The sequence below is a fragment of the Mauremys mutica genome, chromosome 11 (assembly GCF_020497125.1).
Source record: "Mauremys mutica isolate MM-2020 ecotype Southern chromosome 11, ASM2049712v1, whole genome shotgun sequence".
Classification (NCBI taxonomy): Eukaryota; Metazoa; Chordata; order Testudines; family Geoemydidae; genus Mauremys; species Mauremys mutica.
This window is the reverse complement of record NC_059082.1, coordinates 73,696,921-73,711,469: the sequence shown is the minus strand read 5'-3', so window position 1 is coordinate 73,711,469 and position 14,549 is coordinate 73,696,921. Positions and strand designations below refer to the sequence as shown.

The 14,549-nt window shown below is 44.4% G+C and overlaps 1 protein-coding gene across 1 annotated transcript; it reads right to left on the bottom strand.

The window, feature by feature from the left end:
- Positions 1-1,972: 1,972 nt before the first annotated feature.
- LOC123344373 (cytochrome P450 2K1-like) lies at positions 1,973-11,617 on the bottom strand. Its single transcript, XM_044980526.1, has 9 exons — positions 11,417-11,617; positions 8,081-8,243; positions 7,732-7,881; positions 6,835-6,995; positions 5,081-5,254; positions 4,320-4,461; positions 3,381-3,568; positions 2,618-2,759; positions 1,973-2,160 (listed from the first exon to the last, which is right to left on the bottom strand). The coding sequence occupies exons 1-9, from the start codon at positions 11,615-11,617 to the stop codon at positions 1,973-1,975; spliced, it is 1,509 nt and encodes a 502-aa protein (XP_044836461.1).
- Positions 11,618-14,549: the final 2,932 nt, after the last annotated feature.

The following is a 14,549-nucleotide window of genomic DNA, read 5'->3' as shown; positions in this document are numbered from 1 at the left end:
TGCTTTGGTTGAATGCAGCATTGCCAACTCTATGCATTCAAAAAATCATGAATCAGGCCCTCTAAAATCATGAGATTGGCATGAAAATCATGAGATTACCCCCCCGCCCCCAATAAATCTTGACTTTGTTTTATTTGCCTTCTGGTTTCCATGCCTTTAGGGTGTACCTGGTCCGCATTTTCAGGCTTGTCTCTACAATCCTGAGGGCTAAAAATGTACTTTTTTTTTTTAATGGAAGCTGAGATTCTCAGGTAATCACAGGAATCCAGGAGCTGGAAATTAAAAAAACAAACAAACGAATATGGAGAGAGTTGGGAGTGCCTTTTACAATTGGATGTAAAGTGCTTTAAAACAAAAAAGAGAGCTCTTGGCACAACCATGACTGATGGTTTGAATGCTTGCGGTAATTGGCACATCATTCTATCTTAGGACATAAAATATCTTCCCAGCCCGTGGCAGGTTCTATCTGCAGAAAGGCACTAACTGGACACTTCCAGTTATTTCAGTTAATCCATTAGAATTCCCCATTCTTACAGACAGGGATGCTGGGAAATTATAGGCATCTGATGGAGCAACTGGCTTTCATTTAGCAGAGACTGGAAGTGCTGCTTTGTGTACTTGTTTGTCTCTTACGGGCTCCCTGTGTTTCCTAGAGACCCTCCTGCCTTCACTTCTCTCTTCACACTGCCGGCTCTGTGCTGGGCACAGCTTCCCAATCAGCATTCACTCATGTTCTCCTTCTCCTAAAGGCCACAGGACCAGATCCTCAGCTTCATCCTCCCTGAGCTACCAAGTGAGGAGGGGAAGCATGCAGGCTGCTCCTGCTATTAGAATGGTGCAGCTTGCTCCCAACCAACTTGTGGGCTAGCCAAGAGTTGTGGGGGATGGGACGGTTGGGCCATGGCCCCGGTGGCACATAGAAGTACAGGCACCATGAGTGACCTTGGCCTTGCACCAGGTTGACAAGAGGGAAAGACGGATTGAACCCAGCTACCACACCTGCATTCCGCGATGCAGGAACAATCTGGCCCTAGCTCTTTTCCACCTCTACTATGATTCTGAGTCAGCCGTTGCAAGGTAGCGCCCACTGTTGGTGTAACACAGCAGTTCCGGCACTTAGGGAATAAGCTGTCATACCACAGATCACCCCTTTCTCTCTGTAGCGGGGTGGTCACCCACTCCTGCCTTAAAAGGCTTAAATCAGCCCTGGGAGAGGGCTGAGGCTGGGAGAGGGCTGAGGCTGGGGAAAGCAGCAGCCTCCGCTGACTGGGGAAACAGCCACAGCTGCGGCCACGCCCCAATCAGACAGTAGCTGGCCTTATAAAGGCCAGGGAAGCCAGGAGCCAAGGGAGTCTCCCTCTAGCTCTTGAGGGAGAAAGGCCTGGCTGCTTGGGAGCTGACAGAGGTACCTAGAGTGGAGCAGGGCTGGGGAAAGGCCAGAGGAGCTGGGGAGCTCCGGTCTGGAAACCCCCCAGGCTGCAGGCCTTGTTAAAGGCCGAGAAGGTACTGGGGTTGCAGAGGGGCAGCCCCAAGGGTAGGCAGAGGCAGCAGGTCCAAACCCCCCTTGCCGGTCGCATTTACACTGCAGTCTGCCCCAGTGAACGGGGGCTAGATCGAGACTGGCAGTAGCCATTGTCTGAGGTGAGGTGGGGATATAGGGTGAGGGTTTCCTGGGGAGGGGAAACCCAGATCTGTGGAGGCACTGCCAGGGGGCAGCACAGTGGCCTGAAAAGGGTACCAGGGTCCAGGAGGGACTCGGGCCCAGCGGCAAGCGGGACACCGGCCTGCAGAGGGAGCTCCGGAGGCTGGAAACGCTAATTCCCCAGATGACCAGCAGGAGGCGCCGCAGGGGGGAGTCCCACCCCGTGACACTCTCCATTAATTATCTTTTGTTTTTTGCATCGTTGCAATCAAAGATCCAAATTCAGACATCAGCCATGGACAATATTTATTGCATTCAGTTACATTTCAGTTATTCACGGGACACAGCACAAATCAGATGGGGCATTGGGTTTAAGGTAAAGCCAACATCAGCAGTGAGATCTAGATCAGCTTTCGCCACCCCCGGAGGGGGCTGGAAAATAAATTTCCGGAGCAAACCCGCAAAGAAGAGAAAAAGTTCCATTTTGGCGAGTCCTTCTCCAACGCAAGCCCTTCGTCCTGTAAAGTCAACCAACATGGAGGTCAGTGGAAGGACAGTCAGCAAGGCATGGCTTGGTCAGTGCCTTTGTCTGAGATCTTTTAAAATGTATATACAGACTGTAACTGCAGCCAGAGGAGGCAGCCGACACCCCCCGCCCCACGCACACACACACACAATCTATATGTCAGAAGGGCTATTTAAAAGGAAATGGTTTCTGCCCATTCAGGAAGTTGTGAGAATCTGTGACCGTTCCAGGTGTCTGGAGGTTGGCAGACAAAGGAATGCCAGTGTCTACCTATGTGCTTTGGATGACTTGTACCCAAATTTCCCAAAGTACCATTTAATCTGGAGAGCCTCAATTTCAGGTGCCTCATTTCAGACATGTTTGGCCTGGTTTTCAGAGGTGCCGAGCATCCGCTGCTCCCGCTGTACAATCAGCATAACTACAGACTGAGCGCAGGAAGTTGTTGTTACCTATGGAGAATGGTATAAATGCCTCCTTCCTAGTAAAGCTCCCGTCAGCGTCAAGGAAGTGGGAAGGGTTGAACTGATCTGGTGTCTCCCAGTGCGATTTGTCCTTCAAAACGGAGGTCAGCAGAGGAATCACTTCTATTCCCTGGAAGGAATAAGGGAAACTGGCAGGTGCAGCAGCCAGTGGTCTGTGGTGGTCACTCTCACAAATTCAACTCTTTCTTCCATGCAAGGAAGTAAACAGTGGATGGATTTCTGAGCAGGATTAACTAGCTCTACAGGATATTTCCTTACTCTGTGGAATATTTAATCTGGTAGATTCATGTGCATAGAAATAAACATCAGAACAGGAAGCTATAAGCATTGTTTATGGATGTTTAGTACTCAGAATAATGGTTTTTGATACTGAGACCGGTTAATATTCCACTTCTCCCTCCTCATAAAATAAAAATTGATTGCTTTCCTAAACGTTTTCATTCACCCTCTGAACAAAGATCCAGCACAAACTCTGTGCTCAGATAAGCAAATGTAAACCCAGAGTAACTTCACTGACAGCAGTCCAATTACTCTGGATTTAAATGGCTATAACTGAGTGTAGAATCTGGCCCAGAGTTGCACCATCCGTTCTGGATGTAGCACAGATGGTAGAGGGAGGGATTAAATACTGAAACACCAAACGCCAGGACTTCTTACATTTATTTTCTTACTAGTTTTTCACAAAAATGCATTAATATTTGCCGTTTCTATTGCCAACCTCAAAACTTACCTTTGGGATCATATAACCCCTGAAATTTACATCGGTGGAAGTTGAACGTGAAACACTCATTGGGACAATATTGGAAAACCTTTGTATTTCATGTATCACTGCATCAGTGTAAGGCAGTTTTTTCCTGTCCTCCAGCATGGGCATTTGTCCTGGCTCAATTACCTGATCCATTTCTTCCTGAATCCTTCCTTGAAAAGGAAAAAGGAGACGGATTCCAGTTTTCATGGAATGCTGAGAACACATTACCACAGGCTGTGATCTCACTTTGTCTTGCAATCTCAATAGGATTAAATTTAGCCAGGATTTGGATGGCATTCCTCAGTAGAAAAATCTGCATGCTGCATCAATTAGTGTGGGTGGGTCTGTAGGTGTAGGGTGACCAGACAGCAAATGTGACAAATCGGGATGGGGGTGGGGGGTAATAGGAGCCTATATAAGAAAAAGACCCAAAATTTGGGACCATCCCTATAAAATTGGGACATCTGGTCACCCTATGTAGATGCCTCAGAGATATTATTGGGCCAATGCAGAGTTAGGGGGTATTGTGGTAAATCCCATGCCTGATTCTATTCTCACACCAGGGTCACTCCATAGTCTTCAGTGGAAGTGAGAGCAGACTCCAGCCCACCATCTCTCAGATCAGATGGAAAACCTATAAATTTGTTATGCTGGTGTAACCTGATAGCTTGTAAGAGTTTTGATGGGTGGAGGCTTATGGAGGCTTATGAACAGAACTGGAATTCAGCTTTTCTTGTTTGCTTATGTATTTCAGTTAAGATTAGCTGAATGAAACCTCTTTGTAAAGCTAGTTGTTTTCTAATTTAGCACTTAATTTTTACTCAAGTCTCCGCTGTGGGAACCCTGCTGTCTGCCTTCTGTAACTGGAGACTTGATTAGGTATTTAACAGACTTTTATAAGAGATTAGTTCTTAGTCTTACTCTGAATCTCTGGGTATTTCATCATCAGAAGAAGACCCCAACGGACAGTGGTAGATGTAGTCTCAGTGCCAGCAGCAAAGAGGTCCAGCGTTGAGAACAGAAGATTCTCATTGTGAAAGTGTGTGTGAGAATTTCTCGACTCCTTCAAAACACGCAAAAAATGAACATTAGTTTTACAGCAAATGATACAGATGACTTTAGCTTTTGTATTTTTTTCATCTTTGTTCCAGCTGTGTATGGATATATATATATATATTAGGGTGAGTTTACCCCTTTAGTTTATTTTCGTTATAGGGAATAAAAGGGATATATTGTAGACCAAACACCATGGAATAGAAAAGAATTGGTCATGCTGCAGGTATGCAAGGAGTGCTGGTATCATCATATTAAGCAATTAGTGGACCCTCAGTTATCTCAGTAAAGGATATCACAGAAACATCAAACTGTTAGCGATGAAGATTAGGATTTGGCAACCCTTACTCACATTCAGTAATAATTTACTCCCCCACTAGTCCCATTCATTTCAGTGGGACTACTCTGCTAATTAGGTCACTTCATTAGTGATTTCAGTAAGTAGTGTAAGGTACTGTTCAATGTGAGTATGGGTAGCAGGATCTAGCCCTGGTCTAGAGTATTCTGATCACAACAAATCTGTGTCTTCACATCTCCCGTTCCCTGCCAGATGCTCAGCATTAATAAATGAAGTGAAAGCTAACAGAACGGAAAGATGCGAGTTAAGCTGAGAGTTAGCTTTAAAGTACCTGCTGTTGCTTCATCAGAAACGCATCAACAAAACCTGTTAAGTTGTTTTCATTAAACTCCTGCCTGTGTTCCTTAAAGAACTTCTCCAGAAAAGCATTCAGCTCATCTACATTTCGTAGCACGGTCTTTGGGGCTCCAAACAGAAATCCAAGAGATGGGTAGAAATTATATAACTGGGGAAAACAAAAGGATTACTGCTCACCGGCATTGTGGTGAGCCCGTGTATCATCTTTACATAAAATGGGTGGAATCGGCATTCTACACATCACACCATTTGTGCCCTTAGTCTAATGGGCTCTGGCAGTGACCAGAGTTTGATTCTCTGAGAGCATGGAGAAGAATCCCCAGGGGGTACTTAACTAATTCATGTAATGTTTCTGATGTGCCACAAGCAATTCCTTCCTGACCCCCCACATGTGAACTACAGATGCCCTGAAGCATCAAGATTGGAAGGTCACTGTATCCATACTTTAGCTTGTACAACCCAAACTGTTATGAGTAGTTATAAAGCTATTATGCCCTTTCTGTTCCAGCCCTCCATGTTTGCTCTCAATCCCTCTCTGACAACAGATTCCTCAGTTTGTTTATATGCTGCACAGAGAAGCTTTTCCTTTTATTTTACTGCTTTTCAGTTTCATTGAGTGTGCTGTGTTAGGTGAAATTCACTCCTGGTGCAGAGGTCAGTGGTGAAGATGGGTCTTCACAGTGGTCTGAAATAGGCCAGCATTCATGGCATGCTGCTGGGGTTATGATGGGGAGAGGCATGGGACCCATCGGCTGGGGGTAGCAGCCACAAGGGCAGACCACAGGTTGTGAGGGTCAATTTTCTCTCCCTCCCCCAAACCTTCAATTGCTGGGTCTTTATGTGGCTAGAGCGAATGTCACTTCTTGTGAGTGAGTTGAGGAAAGGCCCCTGGGGTCAGTTTTCACTTGGCCCTTCATAGGTTGGTCCATTTCAGTCAAGTTCCCCATTAATCCTTTTCAGGGAACATTCCCGTGTTGCAGCAGAAAGGAATTAAACCTTAAATACACTCATTCTGCTTCTTCCTGGCTTGTCTGCTGTGGACACTGAGAGCCACAGACCTGGAGGGTGGGGATCTGAGCACAGAACCAGACCAAAGAGCACCTGCCCTGTTGCACTCAGAGACCACCAACACCCTGTAAACCAGCTAACTGCCCAACCTACAGCCCATCCCCATCCCATCCCAGGAGGCAGGGAGAACAAACAGGAGCAACTGAATGTCCCAGCAAAGCTACTGGTGCAGCAGGATGGCTTGAGGTGAGAAATTTAGTATGTGGTGATTCTGCATTGGATCTGAGGCACCAAATTCTGTCTGGGTTGGTCTGGAAGAGGCAGCCAGAATGCACCGTCATGCAGGAGGCAGCCAGAGTGCTGCTGCTAGCACTCCCTGAGCACCAGAGGTAGCAGCCCAAAGGGCTGCAGGCAGTTGTGCACGCATGGTAGCATCGGGTAGCTGGGATGAGGAGTTAGGAATATGCTGTTTCTCCTTAAAGGCCAACCAAGGGCTACTGCAGAGCGTGGGCTCATAATGACCCAGGAGGCATTCTCTCTGCAACTGCTGTGTTCTAAAGATTTCCTCTGGTCACCACTGCTTGGTTATGATGGTTGCTCCCTCTCCATACAACCGATCCCATCCCCTCTTCATTTCTAGCTATTTAAGCAGTTAGCCCTAAGTCTGTTCAGAGTGGGAATGTGTTAATAACCCCCTCCCTCCAAATTAAAAATAATTACCTGCACCATAGGAGAGCCCAGCAACTTGGTATTTTCATTTAACAATTTCAGCAAAGCTAGAAATATGGGATCTTCGTATTCAAACCTCTCACCGAACAATATAGAGCATATGATATTGGAGACAGCACTGTTCAGTATCACCTTTGTATCAAAGGGTTTCCCTATGTTTAAAACAATTAAAACAAATTGGCTTTGGAATTGTACTCATGTGCTGAAAACATCAATTTCAGCCTACCACACAGAAGTGCTCATTCTCAGGTAGAAATGACTAGATTTTGTTTTCTCTAGAGCGGTTGACTAAGTTCTGGTACACGCTGAGGTAATGGTGTGTAAAATTGCCCAGACAAATGAGTGTGAGCACAAAATCAAAGCCTTGGTTATGGTTTCCCTTGAAAATATTGTCCTTAACTCTTAGAGCTAAACAAGTTCACCATCCAGGATATGAACCAGGGCTATCCTTTTAGATGTTTAAAGCCTCAATTCAGCAAAGTACTTAAGTATGCACCTCACTTTAAGCACATGAGAAATCCCATTGACTCCACATTCTCAGCTATGTCTACACTACCCAGCTTTTAGAGACATGGGTGTGCCGCTACAGCTGTGCTGCTAAAAGCCACGCAGTGTAGCTCCTGTTTATTGGCAGGAGAGAGCTGTTCTGCTGACAAAAAAAATTCCATCTCCGACAAGCGGCAGCAGCTTTGTCATCAGGAGAGCTCTCCCGCCAACAAAGCACTGTTCATACTGGTGCTTTTCGTCGGTAAAAACTTTTGTCGTTCAGGAGGTGGGTGTGTTTTGCCAACCAAGTTCCAGTGTAGACAAAGCCTTAGGCTCATGCTAAAGTATCTTTCTGAACTGCGGCCTAACTGTCCATTTCAGGATGAAATTCTTAACACTCACCCTGGTGAGATTCAAAATAGTTAATGAGGAAATTTAGCTCTTCAAGAATTCGCACTTCAATGGTTTTCTTTCCAACTCCAAAATCCCGTAGGGTAGATAAGGTGAATCTTCGCATTGTTTTCCATAACTCTCCGTGACTGAAGGCTATGCCTAAAATACAGGTGAACATCCTGGTATTGAGTTTGATTAATGAGTGCTTGTAAAGTACGTTTACTTCCTTGTGTGAAAGCTGCTATGTACTTTCAAAGTACTCTGTGTATGAAAATGTGTAGTAACAGGATGGTTTTTCCTTTTCATAAGAATACACTAAATATGATCAAATTCAAAAACAAAACAAAAGCTTGTTTACCATTTCCGTGTGTGGTCTTCCTAAATATGGGTATTTCTGCCCTCTCTCCAAATTCTTCAGCATGATTTAAAAGGGCATCCTTAATGGTCTCATAACCAGCCAGCACCACTGTCTTTCTGGGTCCAAAATGTACAGTGAATATGTTGCCATACTTCTCGGAGAGCTTCAACATGTAAGTAAATATGTTAATTCAGAAACAGGTCTGGATCCCAGATGTAGCTAACAGTGTACCATCATCTGTGTACACACTGTCTGAGCCACTGCTTTTGGCTCACAGAAATGTAGTAACCCCACAATCTTCTCAGCCTCTTATGCCTCTCACACCCAGTGGGACAAGTTCTGTCTTCAGAATACACTCATGGAATGAAAACAGCTTTATATAGAGCTGAGGTCAGAATCCAGCCCAGTAAGAGTCCAGAGGGCCCAATTCTATGCAGAACTGAGCACCCTTAACTCCCATTGACTTCACTAGGACTTTGCAATGACTTCAGTAGGAATGGGAGGCATTCAGGGACATATTTTTAAAGGTATTTAGGCACCTACAGATGCAGATAGGCACCTACTAGGATTTTCAAAAACACCCACGTGTCTGACTCCCATTGAATTAACCAGAAGATTAACCATTGCACACAGTAGAATATGCGTGGTTACAGGCATAATCTGGCCCTGCATTGGTTACATGAAAATCTTTGCACGGTATGTAAAGAATTCTCCCAGTCACTGCAAAATGAACGTTTTTCCTTCTAGCTTTTAAATATTGGCTGTAGAAGAGACCACAAAGCCTGAGGAGTTTCTTGTGCTCATTCTAAAAGCCTCTAAGAATGTTTAGCTAATTGGATCATTTAGCGGGTAAAAATTCCAGCGCCTCTTCTCTGCAAAAGAGATGTGGTCAGACTGGGCGGTTACAGGGGACTGTACAAAGAACAGGAATACTTGTGGCACCTTAGAGACTAACAAATGTATTTGAGCATAAATAAATGTTTTTGCCTTTGTTATAGCTGATCGGAGGTGAGTCAGATGCTGTCCCCTGTTCTGACTGATTTGTGTCTTGGATGGCAGAGCGACCAGAGCAACTGCTATGCCACTGCCCTGCTGGCCCCTACTGTGAGGGGTGTGGCTGGAATAGCTTCAGTATTGTTCTCCCCCCGTCTGTCTGTAGCATACACTCTCTTGTCTTATACTGAGGCGGTAAGGCCCAGATCCTCAAAGGTTTGTTGGTGCCCAACTCCCGTTGATTTCAAAGGGAGTTAGGAGTCTAACTAACTATGAGGATCTGAGCCTAAGCTGCTTGGGGCAGAGACCATGTCTTCTTTATGTGTGGCCACTTCCTAGGACAAAGGGGACCATGGTCTCTGACTGAGGCCTGTAAGTGCTATGGCAGAAAGGGGACGTGGGCAAGACATCCCATGACCTGGCAACATCCAGCTGATAGAACAGCCCCAGGGCCTGTGAGCAACTAGGCATAGCTAAGAGCATACCCAAGTTTGCTCTAATTTATGCCAGGTGCTGGTCCGGCCCCAGGGCTTGGGGGCATAAAGGTGGTTTGAAGCCACCTTTGCAACCCTTTTTTGAGCTGCACTGAGCACAGTTCAGTCATAGGCTGGGATTCGGGCCAAGTTTTTAATTGACAAATAGATATTTATTAATATGTAAGCAGCCAGCGCTAGTGTCTCTACAATCACAGTCCAAAACATTGCCACTCTCACACCATGACCATTATAAAATGCTGTAGCAGAGATGTACTGCATTGGGTCCTGTTGACGTATAATAACTTACCTGTTATCAATGGACTTGTGCATAAAGCATTAAAATACAATCTACAACATTTGCAAGAAACAATTCCAAAAATAATTCTATCTTTGGCACTTGTCTCTCCAGTAGTTGCGAGGAGGATAGCGTTTCAGTCGTATCAAGGATTATTTGGTGTCCATCAGATGCTGGAATCCAGCCTTGAGGCATATACTCCTGGATAATGTCACAGGAGCTCTAGGCTTTAATAGCTAGCTAAGAATAAATCATCTGTTACACTCCACAGCAGCTTTGACAATCTAATTGTTCACTCAGAATTTTATATCTAGTTTAAACATAATCTAAGTCATCTGCTCCAACACATTTCATCGTGTTTCGTATGTGCCCAGGTGACGATTTGCAATGCATTATTGTAAACTGCATTTCAGATTACAAGAGGCTCCTGTTATTATGCAAGACAATTTGAATTTTGTTTTCATCACATGATGGTTTGGGAGCTTGGGAGATTCTTTGCTGTCTACTTTTTGCACAGCACCATACCACCAGTGGGCAATCATGGTAATTTCCCCACTTTCCTTCAGTTACTTCTTTGCATGAGTATTTCTTGGCATCAAATCTGACTTGCTGCTGCTGACTTCTGTCTGCAACATGAATATTTGATGTGGCAGACTTGAAGGTAGGAGGAAAACCGGTTGGCAAAATGAGTCAGCATGCCGTGGGATTCAAAACAGCTTTAAAAGGAATGTCAATTGTTCACACCTCTTCCCAGGAACACCGCTGTCATTTTATGAAATGAGGGGTAGATCAAATTGAAATATATTTAAGCCATTTTTTTCCTGTAGAAAAAAGGTGTCCATGGAACTGCCCAAATGGGGGGAAATTAAAATCATGCACAAGAATCTTAAATATAGGCATGGTTGGGAATTAGTCGATGGGAAGGAGAGGAAGACACCCACCCACACCATCCTTGGATACCTAATACAATAGGGTACTTACCTAGAATATGGAAGACCTTGGTTCAAGTCGCTGTTCTACTTAATTCAGAGCACTGGACAAATGACTATTCCAAGGTGGTGAGTGTGTGTCTCTCTCAATTTTTTGCAAAAATAATTCTTGTTTTCCTGCCAACCCTACTTAAATAACACTGGCTCGGGGAAGGGATGAATTTACACTTGCCTTAGCAATAAACATGTAACACTGGAAATAATGTAAAAATGAGCAAGTCTTTCTGTTTGGGGTGATAGCTTTTTAAAAAAGGAGGTACAGCTCGGTTTATTTAATATATGATGCTTATCCTGCAATCAGATTTACACAAATGTGCCTTACACTCACCCAGTGTCTCATTGGATTAAATGGGGATTGTCACACGCTCCAGGGTCCACTCACATGGCTCTGACTGGAGCATATTTGTGCGTGTGTGTGTGTGTGTGTGTAGCTATAGATAAAAATTTTAAATGAGTTCATTTTTGTTTCCACAAATGGCACAATGTAGATACAATGACATCCTCATTCACTAGATTTCCTTTCACTTCCCAATCAGCAAATATTGCAAAGCTCCTCATATCTATTCTGTCATATCTATCCTACCTCCATCAGCGACTGGAACGGCTTTTTCAGATCCACCACATTCAAGTTCCCGATGAGAGGAAGGGGAGGTGGCCCAGGAGGCAAACTGCAAATTGACTTTTTGGAGCGGGTCAAAAAATAAATGAAAGCCACCAATCCGCCTGCCAAACAAAGCAGCGAGCTAGTGCTCAGGTACTGCAGCAAAAACTTCACCGTGGCCATACTTAGTTCAAGGGACTGCACAGGGCGAGGTGAACAAATACGTGAGCATCTCATCTTGGTGCTTCCTTTTATAGAGGTGCCTGGACACACCCTGGGGATGCAGCTCTTTCATAGTGAGAGAGGTTCAGACCTTTGTTTACTTACAGTCAGATCAGATTTTGTTGGGAAACTGGCAGCACTTGATAATTGTCCTGTTTCAAACATGGATTAACCTGGCTATTATCAAGCCAGAGCTCCTATTTCAGCCTCAACACTTGAGCAGGGGGTTATTTTCAGGTGAATCTCCTCAGCAATGTGTTTCAGCACTCAGGAGAGTAAGGGCCGGCTCCTGCTCCCATTGAAGTATTGGACCCAGAATAGGAAAGGGAAGTCCCTTGTGCTGAATTTGCCCTTGGGTTGCTCTGGTCCCTGGCTACCAGCCCTGAGCAGCAGAAAATAAAATGGAAGAGCATAAGGACGGCCATACTGGGTCAGACCAATGGTTCATTCAGCCCAGTATCCTGTCTTCTGACAGTGGCTAATGCCAGGAGGAAATGGACAGAACAGGACAATTATCAAGTGATCTATCTCCTGTCATCACTCCCAGCTTCTGACAGTTAGAGGTTTAGGACTTCCAGGGCATGAGGAGCATCTCTAACCATCCTGGGTAATAACCTATCCTCCATAAGCTTATCTAATTCTTTTCTGAACTAGGGTGACCAGATAGCAAATGTGAAAAATCGGGACAGGGTGGGGGTAATAGGTGCCTATATAAGAAAAAAATCCCAAATATCAGGATTGTCCCTATAAAATTGGGACATCTAGTCACCCTATTCTGAAAGCAGTTATAGTTTTGGCCTACACAACATCCCCTGGCAATGACTTCCACAGGTTGACTGTGTGCTGTGTGAATTTTTCTTTGGTTTCTTTTAAACCTGCTGCCTATTTTTTGTTTGTTTGGTTGGTTGTTTCTTTTAAACCTGTTGCCAATTAATTTCATTGGATGACCCCTGGTTCTTGTGCTATGGGAAGGGTAAATAACTTTTCCTTATTCACTTTCTCCGCACCATTCATGATTTTATAGACCTCAATAATATCCCCTCTTAATGGTCTCTTTTCCAAATGGAACAGTCCCAATTTTTTAATCTCTCCACATATGGAAGCTGTACCATACCCCTAATCATTTTTGTTGCTTTTCCAATTTTAATATATGTTTTTTGAGATGGTTTGATCTGCACACAGTATTCATGGATGTACCATGGATTTATACAGAGGCATTATGATATTTTCTGTCTTATTATCTATCCTTTTCCTAATGGTTCCTAAAATTCTGTTCATTTTTTGACTGCCACTGCACATTAAGGGGATGTGTCCAGAGAACTGTCCACAATGACTCTAACTTCTCTTTCTTGAGCGGTAGCAGCTAATTTAGACCCCATCATTTTGTGCGTATAGTTGGGATTATGTTTTCCAATGTGCATTACTTTGCATTTATCAACCTTGAATTTCATCTGCCATTTTGTTGCTGGTTTGTCAGCTGGTTTTGTGAGCTCCCTTTGTAACTCTTCGCAGTCTGCTTTGGACTTAAGAAGTGGGGTGCAGCGATAAAAGCTGCCTGCAACACTTGCTGTGGTGTGAGGCCTGTGGCTGGCTGATGCAGTCCCAAGACAGGACGGACCCAGCCAGGAAGGAGGCAAATCCAAGCTGAGTGGATGATGAGTTGACTTGGTGCATCTCACAGGCAGCCTCAGCCTATGGAGTTGCTACTGGCAATTGCATCAGCAATCCCCAGCTATATTCCCAGAGGATAGTGCAAGAAGTGATGCTCCCCTCTGGTGCAGCACCGTGAAAAAGCTCATTCCATTCCTTTGTGTCCAATGGCGTGAATCTAGCTCTCACACTCATTGGAGACATAATGTATTCTGCAAAACAAATTGTTACAAAATAGCCTGGAGCTATTGCCAGGGGCCAAGACAGGAGCCGATTTGGTTCTATATAAAATATTCTCCAAATCAGGGTATTTTTCACATTGGCTGTAGACTCTGCTTGGTTATTAGGCCGTGCTGTAGTCGACCCCTATAGAAATCTTTAATTTTAATAATACTTTTGCTAGGGGCCTCAGAAGCCTCAGGGTGTGAGCTGCTTGGATGAGAAAATGCTGATTCTTTATTAATAATAAAACTACATCAGCCCAAGGCAGCTTGAATCAATAAACTCTAACTAAATTAACAAAGGCGACTGTACATCCCTGTCCGCTCTTAGATGCTTATTATCAGAGGGGTTTTATGGCAAAAAGGGAATAACCCTAGGAAGTGTAGACTCTGGTCAAGGGGTGCGGAAAGAAAGAGGGGATATGGATGGGAAAATCACTCAGAACATTTGTCAAGCCGCTCTGCAAGCCATCCTGAGTTTATTTCCTTTAGTATCAGAGGGGTCGCTGTGTTAGTCTGGATCTGTAAAAGCAGCAAAGAGTCCTGTATGGTTACCTATAAGGTGCCACAGGACTCTTTGCTGCCATTTCCTTTAATGGACCTTCCCAAAAGTACCCTTTTCTGACGGATGGAGCTCCCATTAGAGACGTGGTCTATGGTGGCCTGAAGATATGTGCTGATGGATCCTACTAACTGTTGTCTTTGCTCTCGCCACAATATTAAGAATATGAGGAAACCACATGGACACAGTTGGGTTTCAAATATCCATGTTTACTAATGATACACGAACATACAAAGTCTAGCTATTGCCCTGTTAGGGTTCTGGTGGCTTCTGCAATAGAAGATAGGGAGACCCACTAAAGGGGTCCCAAACTATTTTAAAGGATAGTACCTGATTCCTAACCACTATAGTTACATTCTGTAATTACACAGCACCAAAACCTTTCTCAGGCAAAACTCCCACTGACTTAAGAACATGTAGTGTGATCCTTGGATAAGTGCAGACATAGGAGGGAATGATT